General features: G+C 51.1%; 1 protein-coding gene across 1 annotated transcript; it reads right to left on the bottom strand.

Annotated features, from left to right (window-relative positions):
* Positions 1–5648: 5648 nt before the first annotated feature.
* Positions 5649–14553, bottom strand: AP2S1 (adaptor related protein complex 2 sigma 1 subunit). The gene is made up of 5 exons (XM_011367900.2): positions 14346–14553; positions 11217–11366; positions 6751–6864; positions 6241–6300; positions 5649–6024 (listed from the first exon to the last, which is right to left on the bottom strand). Exons 1-5 carry the CDS (start codon positions 14346–14348, stop codon positions 5923–5925), a joined length of 429 nt encoding a protein of 142 aa, XP_011366202.1. The 5' UTR covers positions 14349–14553; the 3' UTR covers positions 5649–5922.
* Positions 14554–20126: the final 5573 nt, after the last annotated feature.

Genomic DNA, 20126 nt, shown 5'->3' with positions numbered 1-20126 from the left:
AGGGCCATGAGGGAGAGTCGGTTCCAGGCCTCTTTCTTCTTGGCTTGACGATGGCCAGGTTCTTTCCGTGTCTCTTCGCTTCCTCTTTCTTGAGTCTGTCTGTCTCTGTGCCCAAACTTTTCCTCCTTAAAGGACACCAGTCCTATTGTATGAGGGCCCACCTTAGTGACCTCGTCTTAAACTTGACTACCTCGGTAAAGACCCAGTCTCCAAATGAGGTCACATTCTGAGGTCCTGGAGGTTAGGACTCTAACATATCTTTCCTTGGGAGGGGGACACAGTTCAAGCCATAACACCACGTAAACTTGATAATGGGCTCGTTAAGTTTGGAAAGATCATTTTTGGGGGAGTAGGGGGTAGATATTGAGCGGAATTGCATTACATATAAATCTCGCTCCACTTCTGGAACTATTTCGTGCTTCTTTTCTTGCCTTTTTGAGAGATCCTGCTGAAATATCTGTCGCTTTAAAGTGAACATCAACATCCTGGCTCCAGCATTCTGGAAATCTAAGTTCCAGCCCCGTCTGCTCACTGTGTCCTTGGGCGAATGGTCTTTCCTCTCTGAACCTGAGTGTTCTTATCTGCAAAGAGGAATAATATTCTTAATGGCGATGATAACGTCAATAGCTGCTTCACAGCATCATTGTGAAGATTAAATGCGATTATGCCTTTAAAACTCTTAGAAGCTGCTGGGCCTCAAACAGGCACTCCACCCACGTTCCAGAACCTTCCTTGTTGGCCACTTTCTCAGGTTCCTCCCTGTTCCCCACTTAAACACTGGAATTCCTCAAAATCCCAGAATGGACTCTGGCCTGTGCTTTGGTCCACTTGCACCGGAAGTGGCAAACACGTGGTGGCCGAGGGCTCAATCTGGCCATTGGACATGTTTCTCTGACCCTGTGTGTTTAAAAAAAAAAATTTTTTTTAAGACAAACATTAAAACGTGAGAAGACTTGACATTCAGAAAAATTCTAGGTTGTCAATGTGTCTCGAAAAGTCAGAAGATGTAGCCATCCTGGGCCCCTATCAACTGGGAGAGGCATGGAAGAGGCAAGTGGGCTCCAACTCGCAGGCCCCGCCTTCTGCTATGGCCTCAGGGTTGCTGGTTGTAGTGGCAGCTGCCTTCTCCCTCCCAGCCAATGGCCTCGCTTCCCAAGTCTCCTAGAAGATGAAAGCCATCGGAGGAGGAACTGTCTTAAGCTCCCGTCACCGCCCCTACCTGCCCGGATGCCTACCCATCCTGCCTTCCCAACCATTCCCAGGAATGAGCCATCTCCTCCTTGAGCCCCGAGATCGGCCCGCCCGATCTCTTCCAGCCTCGTCACCTTCCTGCATCTTCAGGCTCTCTCCCTGGTCGATCGCACCATTCCCATCAACATAAAAATGCTGCTCGCTTTCACGACCCCCTCCAGCTGCAGCCCCGGTTCTGTCTTTACAGCAACACTTCCTCAGAGGGGCTTATGGGCACTTGTACCCCTTTCTTTTCTCGGCTCTTCTTTTCTTCGATCACTCAGAAGCTTTCATCTTTTTGAAACTGAGGTATATTCACATGCCGTCATAAAAGTCACCTTTCATTCAGTCGTGTTTTAATATATTCACTAGGTTGTATAATTATCGTCACTATCCAGCTCCCGATCATGTCATCACTCCACAGAGGAAACCCCATATGTGTAAAACGGTGACCCCCTGATTCCTCTCCCCTCAACACAGCCCCTGGCAACCGCTGATCTACTCTCTGTCTCTATGGATTTGCCTATTACGGACATTTAATATACTGTAAATGAAATTCTATGCTATGTGGTCTTTCGTGCCTGGCTTCTTTCACTTCACGTGTTTTCAGGCTTCATTCATGTCGTAGCATCTATCAGTGCTTCATTCCTTTTTATGGCTGAAAAATATTCCATCGTGTGTCTATATAGTACATCGTACTTACCCATCATCGCTTAATAGGCATCTGGCTTGTCTCCGCCTTCTGGCTATTGTGAACAGTGCTGCTATGAACATTCGCGTACAAGTCTTGCATAAACATGAGTTTCTGCTTCTCTGGGTTCGCATAGAGATGTGTACGGAAATTTCATATCTCTCGCCTAAATCAGTAGGAGTGGGATGGCTTGAGTCATAAAGCAAGGATAATGTTTAACTTTACGAGGACCTGCCGGACTGTTTTCTGGAGGGGCTGGACCCTTTTGTGCTCCCACCAGCAACACAGGGAGTGCGAAATAAAGCGTCCGGTTACTCTGTGCGCTTGCCACACGAGGCGGTTTAATCGAGCCGTTCTAGCGGAGTCCTAGTGGCCTCGATGGCATTCCACACGCGAACCCCTTCTTCCTCCTGAACACGCTTTTCCTCCTGATTCAAGGACGCTGCACTAGCCGCTTCTCCCTCTCGCTCCTTCCCCGTTTCGTTTTCTGAGTTCTTTTTCCTGAGCTCAGCCTGCAGATCGCTCCCCCGCCTATTCCCTTGATGCTCTCAGCTCACCTCCCAGTGGTCAACACCATCAGCGCATTCTGTTGCCTCCTAAATGTCTTATCTCCGGACTGGACCTGTGTCCCGAGCTCCAGACCCATGTGACCACTGTCTCCACAGCATCTTCCGTCAGAGGCCCACGAGCTCAAATTCGATTTATTCCTCCCACCGTCTTTTCGCTTCTAGAAAAACAGATTCTCGTCTTCCAGACACTCGGGTTGTAAAATCGGGCTGATCTTTGGCTACTTCCCGACCCTGCGTCAGGTGTCAGCAAACCCTCCCGGATCCACCTTCACAGCGCGTCCAGAAGCTGCTCACTTCTCTTACCACCTTGTCCCCGCCTTGGCCCAAGCCGGCATCATCTCTCATCTGTATCGTCATCACTTCCATGCTGGCCTCCTGCCTCCCACCCCGGACTTCCTCGTGTTAGATCTGGCAGATCATTGTCCCTCTTCAGCTCAAGACACTCCCGTGCCCCACCCGTTGGGTGATTCCATAGAATAGGCAAATCCACAGAGACACAAAGTGGATTAGTGTACTGGTCGATTACCTAGGGCTGGAAGGACTGAGGGATGGCAGCTAAAGGTACAGGTTTCTTTTGGGGGCAATGAAAATGTTCTAAATGGATTGTGATGACGGTGACACACTCTGTGAGTATACGAAAAACCACCGCACTGTCCACTTTAAATGGGTGAATTGTATGATATGTGAGTTCTATTTCAATAAACTGTCACCAACTTCCCCAAATTCTCCAAACAGGAAGCCCTTCCTGTGGCTCTCGTCGCACTCAAGAGCAGCCCGGGGTCCTCGCCACGGCTGGTCTGGCCCAGCGCGATCGGCCTGCTCCTCACTCTCTTCTGAACACACGGCCTCCTCTCTCTTTTGCTCACTCTGTTCCAGCCATGCTGGCCTCCTGTTCTGTTCTGCCTCAGGGCCTTTGCACTTACTGGCCCTGCTGCTTAGAATACTCTCCCTAACATGCTCCGTGGCTCATTCTCTAACCTCCTCCAGTCTCCGTTTGAACGTCACCTCCTCCAGCGAGGTCTTCCTGACAGCCCATCGAGAGCAGCGGTGCCCTCGCCAGGCTTCCCGCCCCGTCACTCTGCTTTGCCTCCTCGCTTGCTGACGCACTAGATGTGGACTTGTCCCCTTAGGACAACACGAGTGCCCCGAGGGCAGGTCTTTGTCCTGCTCATTGTTCTTTTACCTGCTATTAAAATGGTGCCTGGTACTATTTAGATGCCCAAGGTACCATAGTAGATGCCCTAGAGACATCTGTCAAATATGTGAATAAGCAAACGCTCTTTGCATCCTTCCCTCTCGGAGCCTCAGGTCCGTGTGTCCAAAGGCCTCCTGGCCACCTTTCCTGGCTGACCTCTGATGGCTAACGCTCACTCTAGTGGGTTGATGGTAAAGATTACATCCATATCCCGGAGCCTGTGAAAATGACCTTCCTTGGAAAAAGGGTCTTTGCAGACGTCATTAAGGACCTTGAGGTAAGATCATCTTAGATTATCCTGGAGGGCCCTGAATCCAATGACAAGTCCCTCTAGGAGCTAGAAGAGGAGATGCAGACATAGAGGAAATGGCCTTGGGAAGACGGAGGCAGAGGTTGGAGCGATGCAGCCACAAGCCAAGTATCAGGAGTCACAAGAAACTGGAAGAAGCATGGAAGGGTCCTTCCCTAGAACCTTCGAGGGGAGCCTCGCCCTGCCCCGCCCACACCTCGGTTTCAGACTTCCAGCCCCTGGACCGGTGAGGAAATCCATTTCTTTTAAGCCACCCAGTCTGTGGTCACTTGTTATGGCAGCCCCAGGAAACAAATACGGTCCCCAAGTCTTAATAACCTCAGCATAGTCCTCAAACCTGCTGCTTCCTCAGGGCTGAGCTCACTTTCCACCCCGACTCCCGGCTGCAGATCCGAGCCTCGGCCTGGAGGCCGCCCCCGCCCTCGCCCCTCCAAAGCGGGCAGGCGCAAAGCCCTGTTGTTTTCTAGTCACCAGGTTTGTGGCAATTTGCACAGCAGCAATCAGAAACAAATACACTGTAGTAACAACTGTATCGATAAAGGAATTCACCTCGCCAAGCCTCCCTTCCCCACGTGTAAAATAACAATCTTTGGAGCAGGCACCCACCGTCCATCTCTGCAGACAACTTCCGTCTCTGACAGGGCCGCGCATACAGCAGGCGCTTACCATCTGTGGGGGGAATACGCTCGAGTGACGCTAGGCACTATCCCGAACTGTCCGATTCATTCATTTAAACCCTCGAGCATGGCCTGATAGGAAACTATGGTCAAGCCATTTTCCGGATGAAGAGGCTGAGGCAGGAGAGGCGACGTGACTCGCCCGAACGTTACACGGTGCGGACGTGGCTGAGCTGCGAGACTGAGGCGAGGCCCTGCGACACGCGCAAGAGCTGACTTGACGTGCCTGGCGCAGTCCTCAGCTTGCCGGGGGCGCCGGTCACGGGTACGGCCGGCAGCCATCACCCTGCCCTCGGTGGGCCCGAGGGAGGGGAGCGGTGGCCCTGGAGAGGGCACTAGCAACGCCGGGGTGTTTTCTCTTAGGGCCAGAGGGCCACTGCTGGCAATCTGTGGATGGAGGCCGACAGTTGGCCATGCCTGGGACACTCCCACTGAAGAACTGTCCTCCCAAGTGCCGGCCGTGCCATCGCTGAGAACCACTAAACACCAGACCTGGTGCCTGCCCTTGTAACAACCATCTGGCCTCGTGGTTAAAAATGAGGGTCTGGAACCGCCTGCCTGGGCTCCTAACCAGCTTGGAACAAATCTGCCTCAGCTACTAACTAGCTGTGACATTGGGAGAGCCTTCCTGAGCTCACCCGAAAAGTGGGGGTACTAACAGTCCTTCCTCATAGCTCGTGAGGACAAAGCAAGGTAGCACATGCCAATGCCGAGAACATCTGGGGGGCGCCCAGTGCTACCGAGCGTCAGCTGTGAATGCTATCATTTTAGTAGCAAGTGTCCGGTGTGAAATCTGTCACCGCTTCTGGTCTGCGGGCCCTCTGTGAGCAGGAGCAGCTGCGAACGCGCCTGGGGCCCCGCCCTGCTCAGCACAGTGAGGACTGTTTGTTGACTGACTGACTGATGTCATGTCAGCAGGGCGTCCTGAGTGCCCACGGCTCCTGCGAAGACAGGCAAGGACACGAACACACACGGCCAGGTGGGGACCACAGGTTTATTGAGGGCTCCACACACGCACACTCACGGCATCACACGACAACGGCACAGTTACTCAGCACACGCAAGGTGGCCTCTGCCCACAGCTGGGGCCCAGAGGCAGTGGGGTGCAGTCTCCTCTCTCGTGGCCCAGACCCAGCTGGGTGCCTTCCTCCTGGGCAGCTGAGGGAGGGGGCTGCTGGGGTGGGCCCCAGGCCTGGAAAGGGGGAGCGAGCAGGCGAGGCCGGGGTCCGGGGCCGGTGGGGGTGCCCACCTCACTCCAGGGACTGCAGCATCAACAGCTGCTTCAGCACCTTCGTCTGGCTGGTCTCACGGATCTCACCGGCCAGGAACATCTCGTCCACGACCGTGTACACCTGAGTGAAGTGGGGAGAGGAGAGAGCCCGGTGTGAGCGAAGGAGCCTGGGGTGCTGGTCTGAACCTCAGAAGCTGGGGGCCCCGGGGCCCGAGAGCCAGGACATGGACACCAGCTGAGGCACTGGGCGGGCGGGGAGTGTGTGTGTGTGGGGGTGACGGCCCGTCCTCCTGCCCCGCCTCCGGCTCCCCCGCCCTCGTCTCTGCCGGGAGCCCACCTTGTAGAAGTTGAACACCAGGTCCAGTTCACAGACGTTGTGGAAATATTCATTTAAGACCTGAGAGAGGGGGACAGATGGTGAGAGACGGGCGGGGAGAGAGAGGCACACAGAGATAGGGACAGAGGTTATCACACAGATAGCGAAAGACAGAGAGAGACGGGGTCGGCGGAGAGAGAGAGATACAGCTAGACAGAGACCGAGCCGGGGATGGAGGGAGAGGGAGAAAGAGACAGAGATGGTGAAAAGGCAGAGAAACAAGAACGAAGGTCATCAGATGATGGCAGCAGGCGACAGACTGAGGCAGAGGGAGAGAAAGGAACAGAGACGCATGGTCAGAGAGAGACGGAGAGGGACGTAGCTGGCGGCGTAAAGACAAAAAGAAATGGGGGTGGCTAGAGAAAGACCCAGTCGCCCCCTCTGCCCCGGGGAGGGAGAAGAGAGAGTCCCAGCATCCCCGGAGAGGAGCCCAGCGCCGGTTCCCAGTGCTTGAGCACCACCCGCACTCACCTCCACGAAGTTGTGGATGGCCTCTAGGTAGGCCAGGTTGTTGTCATTGACGTCCACGCAGATGCAGAAGTAGAGGCCCGCGTAGCGTCGGTAGATGATCTTAAAGTTTCGGAACTGTGGGCAGAGAGGCTGTCAGCGACCGGGCGTGCCCATGACCCGACGTGCCGGGCGGGGGGCATTCTGGGGCCAATATATTTAGTCCTTCATTCCTCTCATGGTCTCTGAGGCCCTACTCTGTGTCTGGTCCTGCACTGGGGACACAGTGGTGACCAAGACAGGCCTGGCTCTCCCCTCCTGGGGCTCACAGTCCAGTGGTGAAAGAGCCATTCTCAGATAACCCAAGAGTGGGGTGGGGAGGGTGTTGCAAAAGCACAGAGGGCTTCCTGGAGGAGGGGGCACCTGCGATCTGGAGGATGAACAGGAGGAAATGGGCATAAGCGCCTCAGGCGGAGGAGACAGCTTGTGCAAAAGCCCAGAGCTGAGGGGAAGCCTGGAGTGTTCCATGGCATCCACCTTTTCGAGGCTCCCTACAGCCTCTGGAAAGAGTCAAAATAGAACCGATTCATTCATTCATCACATAAACACTGCCTGAGCACCGACCGTGGGGCGGGCTCTGTGCTGGGCTGTGCAGAGTCAAGCGGTGACTCGTAACCAAGACAATCCCAGCCTTGCCCTTAACTGAACTGTAATATACATACAAATATTACTACGGTAACACATAATAAATAAATAGGGCTGGGGACGCAGACTCCAATTTTACATGTGTAAGTAGATACAGAAATAGACAGATGTAGACAGAGATATGCAAAGCATGATGTCATTAGCCTACATTTGAAAAACCCCAGCTGTAGGTCTGGCACGTGTGTGGCACCAACCGGTAGCAACTGCGAAAGCCAACATTACTCCTCGATTTTTTCTTCCAGCTCATCCTTTTGTTCATTTCCACACTTGGAGTACGTTTTCTGACATTATTCCCATAATGCCCACACATAATCCACAGATAACTAAGCGCGTATCAGGGCGCATACTCTACTTTTTTTTATTAACCGATAAAGACCGTGATCAGATGTTTGCGCTGTGGGAGGGCGTCCTGGATGAAGGCCCAGGGCAAGAACGTTATCTGGGGATGTTACCAACTGACTGTCACGGCTGGCGTGGCCTTGGCAGAATGTGACATTCTTTTCTTGAAAGCCTCCCATTCCTGCTGACACCTCCTCCCTCCTTCTCGTGCTCCGTTTTCAGTTTCCGGGCTCCTCTGGGATCAGCCCCAGATGCTGATGAGCACGGCCTCTGCTCCATGCTCCAGATAAGTCTCTTCCTGCTGGCGGGGGCAGGTCCCTCTCCCACACCTCCGGCCACAGGGGCCCCGTCCCAGCCCTGACCACTGCAGGTGTCACTGTCTGTGGACAGCTCTGTCTCCCCACTGGACTGTGAGCCCCCGGAGGGAAGGCCAGGGCTGTCGGCACTGTGTCCCCAGCACTGCCCCGCACAGGGCTGGACACTGGATAGGTGCTTCGGCAGACAGAATAATCTCTCCATCCCCCACCCCAGCGATGTCCACATCCCGTCCCCGCAACCTATGACATAGGATCCCACACGGCAAAAGGGACTTTGCAGATGAGATGCAGGATCTTGAGAAGGGGAGATGATCCTGGACTGTCTGGATGGGCCCAGGGTCATCTCAACGGTCCTTATAAGGGAAGAGGAAGGCAACGAGTATGGGTCAGAGAGAGAGAGATATCAAGATGCTATGCGGCTGGCTTTGAAGATGGAGGGCCATGAGCTTGAGGAACGCAGGTGGCCCCGGAAGCCAGAAAAGGCAAGACAATGGCTTTTCCCCTACGGCCTCCAGAAGGAGCGTGGCCCTGCTGACCCATTTGGACGCCTAACCTAAAGAACTGTAAGACAAATGTGCGCCGTTTTAAGCCACTGTGTTCGTGGTGATTTGTTCCAGCAGCAGCAGGAAACTAACACAGGTGCTAAGAAATAAGCGTTAATGAATAAATGAGAGGAAGACAGTCTGGATGGCTGGCCTTCCGGCTGGCTGCTCATCCCTTTGTTTCTTCTCACAAGTCTCCTCCTCCAGGAAGCCTGCCCTGACCGCATTCTCACGAGAGGCGTTATTTAATGCCTCTCCCTCCTGATACTCCCCAGTTTACTGGGGGAGGGAATGATTCTCTCTTGTTCCTCACTGCAAGCCCTCCTCCAGGAAGCTCTCTCTGATCCCCAGGCTGGGTCACGTGCCCGCCTCCTGCCAGGCTACTCCATGCCAGCCTTGCACACTCTGGGCTGTCACTGTCTGGTGTGTCCCTCATTGGGCTGTCTCAGTCCCCACTGAGAGCTGAGCACAGGGCTGGCCACCGAGGAATGGCTGATAAATAAATGCATGAATGAACAAATGAAAGAGTGGGCCCAGATCCAAAGGATCTGAGGGGTCGGCTCCTGCGGCATTCTGATCGGTGAGCCTCTCTGGCCTCCCTAACTTCCTCCCGGCCCCTCAGACGCTGTCGTTCCCGGCACTCAGGGTCAGACCTGGCACTGCACTGGCAGCAGGATGCCCTACAAGAGTGGGCACCCCCAATGTCCCCGTCCCTTCCCTCATCCCCTCCTGGCCCGGCTCTGCTCAGCTCTCACCCCACCAGACTGCCCTCAGCAAGGCCACCAGCCCCCTGCCTCCAGGGGCCAGTCCCGTGGTCCTGAAAGCACTTTCCCCTGGCTGCTGGGGCACTGGACCCCCGGGATTTCCTCTGCCTTCTCACTCCTGCCTCTAGCTGTGGCCTCCCTTCTCCTTCGTGCTTTGCCTGTGCTCATCCCCCGGGGAGTCCCGCAGCTGTAGCTCCCTGCTACGCGCAGAACCTTCCACGATGACGTATCCTGCCCAACTCTGTCCCTGAACCCTGACCTGTCCCCCAACCTGGACGTCTCCGCTGGGATGGGAACAGACACCTCACTCCGGATCTTCACCTCAACCTGCTCTTTCCGAAGTCTGTCCTGCCGTAGAAGGTAACAGAGCCTCCCACCGGTGGCCCCGCTTTCTGTCACACTGCACGTCTCATCCTTGGTCCTTCGCTGGCTCTGCCTCTAAAACTCTTCTCGCCTCCCCCACGGCTTCCATGCCAGTTCCGGGCACCAGCATCTCTCGCTAGCGCCTCCAGCGGTATTCCTGCTTCTGCTCTTGCCCCCTGGAGGAATCTTGCCCCCATGGAGGGATCCCTGTGACAGCTCACCTCCCTCTTCTGTTTAAAACCCTCGCGGCTGCCGCCTCCCTCAGAGCAAGAGCCCTGGGCCATCTGCCCTCGTTATCTCTTTAACCTCATCTCCTCCCCTCCTCCTCCGGCCTTATTCCACCTGCGGGCTTTCTCACTATTCCAGGAAGGCCCCAGTCTGTTTCCACCTCAGGGCCTTTGCACCTGCCAATTCCCTGGGCTTGGAATGTTCCTCTCTCAGATAGCATCTCTTTCGTTTCTTCGACTCCTTCAGGTCTTGGCTCGAATGTCACCTCTTCAATGAAGACGTCCTGATTCAGTCATTGAAACCAGCACTACAAGTCCAGTGCACACTCCGTAGCACTTTCATCCCCCACAGCTGCTTCTGCTTCTCTGTGCTCCGGGGCACCTGTCACCACCCTATATTCTGTCTTTACTATCGCTCTCCGAGGCCAGGGACCCGTCTGTCACACCCCCTGCGGTATCTCCAGTACCTAGAACAGCGCCTGGCACACGGCGGGCCCTCGATAAACATTCGCTGAATTCTACAGGACAAGCAGCCTGGTCTCTCGAACAGGCTAACAGTATGGGAATGAAAAGCAGAGACTTCTCAATAAAAAGAGACCAAGGGGACACAGCAACCAAAGCAATGCAAGATCCTCGACTGGCTCTGAACAATCAATCAGCTTTGAAGATCTGGGGGAAATTTGAATATTGATTGGGTATTAGAGAGACATTTAGGAAGTATGATGAATTTTATCGGGTCTGATAGTGACATTGTGAAAACGGAAGGAAATGTCTTTATTTTCCAAGACACCTCCTGAACTATTTAGGGATGAAATTTCACAATCTCTGTAACTACATTTAAAACGCTACAGCAAAGATGGTCATTATATTATTCCTTCTACTTTTGTGTGTTTGAACATGTTTATAGTAAGCTGGCACCGGAAGAAAAAATTCTTTGGCCAAAAAAAAGGTAGAGTCAAAAAGGCAAAATAGTAATACTGATTACATCTGGGCAGGGGGTGTATAAATCTTCAATCAACTTCCCTCTCATTGTACTAATCTGTGCTTTTGAAAATTCTCACAATGCGAAGTATCCCCCCAAAGGAAGGAAGGCAGCAAGCTACAAGCGTGTTGAGTGGATGAATGAACGTTGGAAGGAGAGAGGGTCTGAGGGGTTACTGCAGTCGGCGGTGGGGCGGGAGGCTGGAAAGGAGGCAGGGGCGTGTGGGGAGCACCGGGGCGGGGGTCCGTCACCTCCACAAAGTTGGTGTGTTTGGCGTCTCGGACAGTGACCACGGCGTGCACCTCCTCGATCAGCTTCTGTTTCTCATCGTCGTCAAACTGCATGTACCACTTAGCCAGGCGCGTCTTGCCCGCTCTGTTCTGGATGAGGATGAAGCGGATCTGGGGGGCAGGAAGAGGAGGAAGTGAGAGTGGGGGTGGGGCGGGGCAGTGCTACGCCCGACAGCCCCACCCATCGCCACCAGGGAGACGGGGGCCAAGCTCCTCTGCTGCCTGCCTCCCCCAGTGCCCAGCCAGGCCGGCGTGGACACTTACGTCTGCCCCAGGTCCCTTCGACACTCCTGCTGAGTGATTTTTCTTCCACTGATCAGCCAGCTCTACCCTCAGCTCCAGGGCCCTGAGTCCCAGGCTGAACACCTCTTGTCTGCCTGACATTGGACAAAAGACCCACCCCTCTGAGCCTCAGTTTCCCCAAGTTTCCTCAGAAGATCCACCTTATCAAGGTGTTTTGCAGGTTAAATTTTATAGAATCAGCTTGGTGGCTGGTACGTAGCAGGCACTCAAAAACTCAGTTTCAGACTTCTCTGGTCTGAGTCTCGGCAATGCCCACTTCTTTTTTCTCTTTTTACCACTTTAAAAAAAATTGAGATATAATTCCCATACCATAAAGTTCACCCAAAATGTATACAGTTCAATGGTCTTTAGTATATTCATACGATTGTGTAAAAATCACCAATTCCAGGACATTTTCATCACCCCTAAAAGAAGCTCCCCCCCAACACACACACACACACTCATTAGCAGTCACTTTCCCTCCACCCAGGCCCCGGCTACCACTCATCTTTCTGTCTCTATGTATTTGCTTGTTCTGGACATTTCATATAAGTGGCATCAGATAAAAAGTGGCCCTTTGCGTCTGGCTTCTTTCGCTCAGAAGTAATGTTTTCCAGGTTCACGCATGTTATATATATCAGGACTTCATTTCTTTTAATGCCTGAATAATATGGATAGACCTCGTTTTGTTTATCCTTTCATCAGCTGATGGACATTTGGGTTGTTTCCACTTTTTGGTGACAGTGATAATACTGCTAAGATCATTTGTGTACCAGTTTTTACAGAGACATACATTTTCATTTCCTTTAGGAGAGGAATTGCTGGGTTATTGCTGCAACTCTAGGAGTAACTTTTCCAGGAACGGTTAAACTGTTTTCCAAAGCACCTGCCACTTCTTAAGTGACTTGACTACTTGGTGCCTCAGTTTATCCACCTGGAAAATAGGGCCACATAAGGGTGTGATCGGGAGAAAATGACATGAGAGGTACCCATTGCAGTGCCTGGCTCAGATTATGTGCTCTGTGTCCGTGATGATTATCATCAGTGATGGCTAGGAAATTTGTCGTTACGGTTCTAAAACGCCAGGTCAGCCGTCGTAGGGTTACTATGAAAATGGAATGAATTAACGCCAGAAGTGCTTAGCACAGTACCTATTACATACCCAGCACTCAATAAAATTAGCTATCATTGTGACTGAAGCGTTTTGCCCAAGTGGCTAAGAACACAAACTATAGAGTCCAAATGAATCCAGACACTGCTTACTGTGTGCCTATGGGCAAGTCATTTAACCTCTCTGGACCTCTATTTCCTCTTCTGTATAATGGACATAATGAGAGTCTCTCTCTCATAAGGCTGTTGCGCAGGTTAATAAACATAAGGGGTATACAGTACAATGACAGCACATACTAAATGATATATAAGTATCAGTTCTTAGTTGTATTGTAATACATCATCATTTGACTTTGAGAAAAACATGACCACCCAAGCTCACCCAGCTAGGAAACCTGCCTTTGGCTCCAGTTCTGTTTGAGACAGGCATGCTTATGCCCATTTTATAGACGAAGAAACCGAGGCTCAGAGAAAGAAGTTTCACAGCCAGCAAGCAGAGCTAGGAGTCTAATGGCTTTGCTGTGAACTCCCTTTGTGGGAGCCTCCACCCCTTCATGAGAGTCTACCGTCTTTCCTAAGCCTCATTCTCCACATAATTTACCGCCCTCCCCCCAACCAATCAAGCTGGCGGAGAACAGGATATTACACTCTCCTTCCAAGAACCCCTTCTGCTGAGCCAGGGAAAACCACTTCCTAGCAGGGCAGGGGTCCTGAGCAGGAAGGGAAAGGGCACGGGTAGGGGTGAGGAGGCTCCTGCCAGGCAGCCAGAGCCTGGGGGCAGAGCCAGAGATATAAGGCTTACAGGAAGGAAAGCTAGAGGCAAACCTACAGAGTTGAGGGAAACCCAACCTCTTTTATTTCTTTTCCTAGTTCTCTGACCAAAGAGTCCTTTCCTATAGTTCAAAGCCCCGTCTGGAGAGAGGGCTGCCAAATCTAACACTGCCAAACCCAGTCCTCGCTCCAAAAGCCCCATCCCCACCTCTCACACTTCTATGCCTACTCCCTACCCCCAACACACCTCCTCTTGGAAAGACCCGTTCCATGATAACCCCTTCCCTTCTAGTATCCACTCCCTACCTCCAAGCCGTCTTCCCCTTTGAGGCACTTTACCTGACTCTAAAGGTCCATTCCCTACAGCTATCTTTCCCGTCTGCACTGCCCAGTCTCTTCCCCGGAAGGTTATCTTTTCACTAGCAGTATCCCGCCCCCGGTTTCGACACTCCCCTCCGCCTGCAGTGCCAGCTTCCTGCCTCTAGAGACCCCTTCTCTTCTATCCCGAGGCCTCGCACTCTTCTCCCACGCTCCTGCCACACTCCCAGAAGACCCTCCTCTTGGGACGACCCTCCCCACCTCCAATTTTTTCTTCTCACCTCCGAGCCTCCGCCTCCCCAGATGCCTCCCTGGTTCAAACCCCTCCCCGATCATCTCCAATGTCTCTCACCCGCACAGCCCTCTCTCCCCTCGGCACCTAGTCTCCAATGCCCCCCAGGCTCGAGACCCCCGGTGCACCCCGGCGCCCAGAACCACCGCTCAGTTCCTCCCTTCCCGGCCTTTGATCTGCCCCAGTCCCGAGAGCCCGCGCCCGGCCCAGACCATCGCACAGCGGTGGTGGGGGGTTGTCAGTACCCAACCGAGCCTCCAGTATCCGCGCGTGGACCCACCCTCCTCCTGTCCCCAGCGTGAGCGCGCCCCCGTTACCATGGCGACCCCCGTCCGGACCCCAGCTGCCCCGGTACCGCGGCGACTGGGCGGCTCCGGCTCTGGAAGCAGTTGGGGGACCCAGGGCTAGAGCGAACTTCCGGCAGAAGAACCAGCGTGCCCTTTCGCGCACAGCCCGCTGGGAATTGTAGTCCCAAGAATGGGTTTGCTCGTCTCGGCGGCAAGCCGGGGAAAGTGACGGTCCTTTTTCCCAACGTGCCGCACGATTGTCCGTTTCCCACCACACGGTTCAGGATCCAAGGCATGCTGGGAGTTGCGAGTGCACGTCTTTGGAGGACTACAATTCCCGAAATGCTTGGCAGTCAGCTAGGTGGCCGTTGCATTCTGGAAAATGTAGGTCTAGTACCCTCCACACAGGCACGGCCCCCACCCGCAATTCCAAGACGTGAAGGGCATACTGGGAATAGTAGTTTTAAATAAGAAACTGCGCTGGGGGAGCTAGAAGTGTTAACTGTCAGTGCTCACGCTGTGCTTTGTCTAAAATACCTTAAGCGTTTCCCTGTGGAATATGGACAGTAGTAGAACATGAATTTGGGAGTCAGAAGTCACGCCCCGTTATTTCAGCAATATCCTATTGGTAGGAGGGGCTGTGAATATCACCAGGTAAGAATCATTGCCGTCCATCCTGGAGGCTGACTACAATTGCTCATAGCAGAGGCATTTGGCCTAACTGAAGACTTAGGGACAGCCTCCCAGTAGGAGTGTTAGTTGAGCAGTGATCAGAAGATCAGTAGAAATTAACCAAGTAATGATTATATGGGAGTTGGGCAGAGTATCCGAGCAGGGACACAGACTTGTCTCTGCCCCCAGAAATCTCACGGTCTAGGTGGTTTGGAGTCTGAGGTGACATTCCACAGATATAGACAGAAAGGACCAGTTCCAGCACTTTAGTATGGACCCTGGAAAAATTCTCTCCTTCGATATGTCATTACGTCCTTCTTGTCATAGGCAAGAATTGGAAGGGGACAAAATATGCACTGATAGGGGAAAAGTCAATTAGTCCACGTGCAGTTACATAAAATATAGTTAAGATGAATGAGAGAGATCTCTTGCATTGAAGTGGATGATCCCCAAGACATGTCGTTGGAGAAACAAAGGGAGGCACACAGTGATATCTACACATTGTATCATTTGATTTTTCTTTTTATTTATCTCTCCAACTTTTTATTTAGAAAATGTTCATATCCACAAAAAAGTTGTAATATTAGCACAAAGAACTTCAATGTATTATCCACCTCATTCGCCGACTGTTGACATCTTGCTACAGTCCCTCTGTGTATGTGTGCGTATATATATACATATATATACACACACATATATATATACATATATATATGTTTGAACCATTTTTAAGTGAGTTGCAGACATCATGCCATTTCATCCCAAAACTTTTGTGCTTCAACATTCCTCTTAAGAACAAGGACATCTCCATCAACACAATAAAATGACATATTCAAGAAATTTAGTATTAATGTATTATCTAATATGGGTGCATATTAAAATATCCCTGAGTATCTTAGTAATAATTTTCACAGATTTTTTTTGGTTCCAATCCAGGATCATAGGTTGCATTTAATTGTCATGTTCCTTTAGCCTCACTGAATATGGAGCGGTTCCCTTGCTTTGTCAGTATTTCAAGATGTTGGCATTTTTGAAGAGTCCATGTTTCCTCAGGATTAGATTCAGGTTTGACATTTTTTTTTTTTTTTTCGGCAGGAATATCACAAAAGTGATGCTGTGTCCTTCTCAGAGGATTCTATTGGGGGCATGTGTTATTTACTTGTCTCATACTTGGTGATGTTAAGTTTGACTAATGTCTGCCACATTTTTCTTTTTGAAAATTATATGATTTATATGATACCAAAAGCATAAGCAACGCAAGAAAAAATAAATTGAACTTCATCAAAATTAAAAACTTAAAAAAATTAAAAACTTGTACATCACAGGACATTGTCAAGAGAGTGAAAAGACAACTCATAAAGTGGGAGAAAATATTTGCAAAGTCCATATCTGAAAAGAGATTAATATCCAATGTTTATAAAGAAATACAACTCAACAACAAACAGCTCAATTCAAAAATGGGCAAAGAACTTAGACATTTCTCCAGAGAAAATATACAAATGGCCAATAAGCTCATGAAAAGATGCTCAACATCACAAGTCTTTACAGGTTGCAAATCAAAACCACATGAGATACCATTTCACAACCATTAGGATGGCAATTATCAGACATGCTCACACACACCAAACAGAAAATAACAAGCGTTGGCAAGGATGTGGAGAAATTAGAACCCTCGTACATTGCTAGTGGGAATGTAAGATGGTGTAGCCACTGTTGAAAACAGTTTGGTGTTTCCTCAAAAAAGTTAAACATAGAATTGATTCGGCAATTTTATTGTTAGGTATATAACCAAAAGAATTGAAAATAGGAACTGAAACAGATACTTGTATACGAATGTTCATAGTAGTGTTATTCACAATAGCCAAAAACCTAAATGTCCATCAATGAATAGGTAAATAGATGAATAGATAAATAAAATGTGGTATATACATACAGTGGAATATTATTCAGCCTTAAAAAGGAATGAAGTTCTGATACATGACACGACATAGATGAACTTTGAAAACTTCAGGCTAAGTGAAATAAGCCAGACACAAAAGGACAAATGTTGTATGATTCCACTTACAGGATGCACCTAGAACAGGTGAATTTATATATAGAGAAAGTAGAATACACATTATCAGAGCCTGGGGCATGGGAGGAGGCAAAAAGGGGAGTATTTGTTTCATGGGTACAGAGTTTCAGTTTGGTAAAATTAAAAAGTTCTGAAAATATATAGTGGTAATGATTGAACAACATTCTGAATGGTACTTAGTGCCACAGAATTGGTCGTATCATTTCTTAATCTGGGTGCTAGTTATAGGCGTGTGTTCTTTGTGAATATTTATTGTAATGTACGCTTGTGATTTGTGCACTTCTCGGTATACATATTACATTTCAATTTGTAAAGTTTATAGAAATTGAAAGATTCATCGTTCGTTCTTCCATCGGATATTTAGTGCGTGCCCACTACTTGTCAAGCACTGGCCAGGCGCTGGGATAATGCAGGTAAGCAAAGCATCCCCGCCTCCCGTTCCTTCCTCCTGATTGGCTGCCCTTCTGGCCAATGGTGGAAGAGTTCACAGTTCTCGGCTGTCTCCGGTAGCATCAGCTAGCTGTAGCTTCCTCAGTTCGGTTTGTAGGCGGCGCTGTGAGCTCACCGACGCCTTGGTCTAGCGCAGACCTAGTCCCCACCCTCTGATTCTTTCTGAGAAATGGAGAGAAAATATGCTCCGGCACCTCCACCCTCTTTGCACAAGTCTTGTGGATTTTTCTGTCTGTGCACCTCCCCCGAGTGGGTCTGGATCCTCAGGCCACTCGTACCTATTCCAGCGCTCTGGTTGGTGTGACCGTCAGTTGCAGTCATTGGGCCCTACTGGGCAGTGCTTGGGAATTCTTGACAGTGGCCCATTCCAGCAGTCGGCACTACTTTAGGCTAATCGTTCACTCGTTTGTTTATCCTGGAGTGGAGGCTAGCTGGGTGCGCGGGGGCGGCTGCCTCCAGGGAAGCCTGCTTCCTGTGGTTGGCTTCCTCAGCTGACACCTACCCTAATGCACACTGGAAAGAAATGCAGAGCTGGGAAGGCTCTCTTTGATGGTCTCGTTCCTTCATCCTGGGAAATCCTGCTTAAGCCCCTGCCTTGTGCCTGGACCTGTTTGGTGACTGAGACAGTCCCAGCTCTGTCCTCACAGTCCAGTAGGAGCGAAAGACCTATCACTGGACAGGGACAACCCAGAGTGGTCAGGGCTTGAATCGAAGACTCAAAGGGGCTGTGGGAGCCTAGAGGGGGTGCCTGATCCAGCCTAGGGGATCAAGGAGGGCTTCCTGGAGGAGGGGACACCTAAGCTAGCAGCTGAAAGAGGGGTAGGAGTTAGTCGTTGGACGAGGACTGTCTTTTTGGCTACCATGCCCCCAGTGTCTACCATTATCCTCTTTGTTTGGCGTTGGATTCTTTCATTTATTCATTAACAAGTATTTATCGTGGGCCACTTGCCAGACTGAGGAACTAGCCAGAATCCCTGCCTTCAAAGGGCTCACACATAAAATGGTGATACCAATTCAGCACTTCAAACTCTGATGGAGAGCTATGAAGAAGATGAAGATGTAATCTACCCAATTGTCTGGGTTTGAATCTTGGATCTGCATCTTCCTAGCGATGTCACCTCTCTGTCTTAGCTTAGAATAACTATAACCTACTCATAAGGTGACGTGGAGGATCGAGTGAGTTAACATGTTTAAAGTGCTTTAGAATGTTGCTTAACATAGAGTGCCCATTTTTATCAAAGAATGTGGGGTCAGCCCAAATCTGGGAGGCTATCGAGGAAGTGACTTCGTTCTGGGACTTGAAGGAAAAAGCAGAATCAATGGGCACCTAGGTCCAGAAGAGAGCTCAGTCGTCTCTCTTCTCTAGGTGCTATCAACTCACAAATTTCCCCAAATTGGAAGGACCTGGAATACTGCATGAGCGTTATAAAGACATTGTAATTGGAAGTAGGGAAATCCGGTGTCCCCTCCCCGCAGTCTTCCTGGTATTCCCTCAAGTGATCTCAAAATCACTTAGAAACCAGGGTTTACAGTGGCTGTCTAAAGAAAATCTAGCCCACGCACTTGATTTGTTTGGCCCACAGTGCTTACTTAAAACAAACTTTTTAAAAAAGTCACTAACACCTAAAAATCAGATTTCATACATTAAAAGTGCTAATTTTTTTAAAAGGTCAATGGAAACGACCCTGATCAGTAATCAAAAAACCTTTATTTAATGAGATGTTTTAAAAGTTGAGCGCATCACCTCTTACAGAGCAAGGTATAATTCAGAGCTTTACAAATATAACTCATTTAATTCTCACAGCAACCCTATGAGGGAGGTAAGATTAATCTACTTTATAGATGAAGAGATTGGGGAAAGAAACGCAAAGCGCAATAGGAACCCTAGCCTTTCTTCATGCATTCCATAAATACTGACTAGGCGCCCAGAACGCTCATCTTCCACGATCCGTACTTCCGGAGAGGTCCCAAAGGAACCTCTCCGCAGTTCAAAATAACTCAAGGGTTACAACGGCTAACTTGCCATCACTACTATTTCTCCTCCAGGGGCCCACGCTGACATTCGATTTGCAGTCATTTGCACCATGCTGACTGGGAGGCCAGGGCGTAGAGCGGACCGGGCCCTCGCCCCGCTCCCGGGGATCAGCGGGTCACGGAACCCAGGCCCAGCTGTATCAACGCGAGCGTTGCCTGCAGAGTCCCTCCGCCGCCAGGGGAAAGAGCACGCGCTCCCCGGCCCCGCCCCCTCAGCATCGACGAACTGCGAGGCTCGGGCCAGGCTGAGGCGGACCACGCCTCCCCGTGTCTCCCAATCAACTGCCTCGCTGGGCGCTCCCCTCTTCCCCGGCCCCGCCCCACCGCCCCACGTGACGCCCCTCGCTCTCTCTCCTCCTCCGTTATCCCGGGGGGTGCAGCTCGCACCGCAAGCCCACCCACCCTGTCCTCTCATTGGCTCGCCAGGTCCCGCGCGAGCGGGATCGCGCCCTCCGCCCCCGCCGTCGGGCCATGCCTCTCACCTCCCGCTTTCTCCCAGAGCCGGCGTGGAGGGGGTTCGGCTGCTTGTGGGGCGCGCAGGGGTGCGCGCGCCTGCCGCGGGCCACGCCCTCCGCCTCGTG

The sequence above is a fragment of the Pteropus vampyrus genome, unplaced genomic scaffold (genome assembly GCF_000151845.1).
Source record: "Pteropus vampyrus isolate Shadow unplaced genomic scaffold, Pvam_2.0 Scaffold138, whole genome shotgun sequence".
Taxonomy (NCBI): domain Eukaryota; kingdom Metazoa; phylum Chordata; class Mammalia; order Chiroptera; family Pteropodidae; genus Pteropus; species Pteropus vampyrus.
The sequence above is the reverse complement of the archived record's forward strand: the minus strand, read 5'-3'. Positions and strand labels throughout refer to the sequence as shown.

Coding starts and splice junctions, on each gene's coding strand:
- AP2S1 (XM_011367900.2), bottom strand. Junction 6,301..6,750: donor CCATCCACAACTTCGTGGAG/GTGAGTGCGGGT, acceptor CCCCTCTCTCAG/GTCTTAAATGAATATTTCCA. Junction 6,025..6,240: donor TGGTGTTCAACTTCTACAAG/GTGGGCTCCCGG, acceptor CACTTCACTCAG/GTGTACACGGTCGTGGACGA.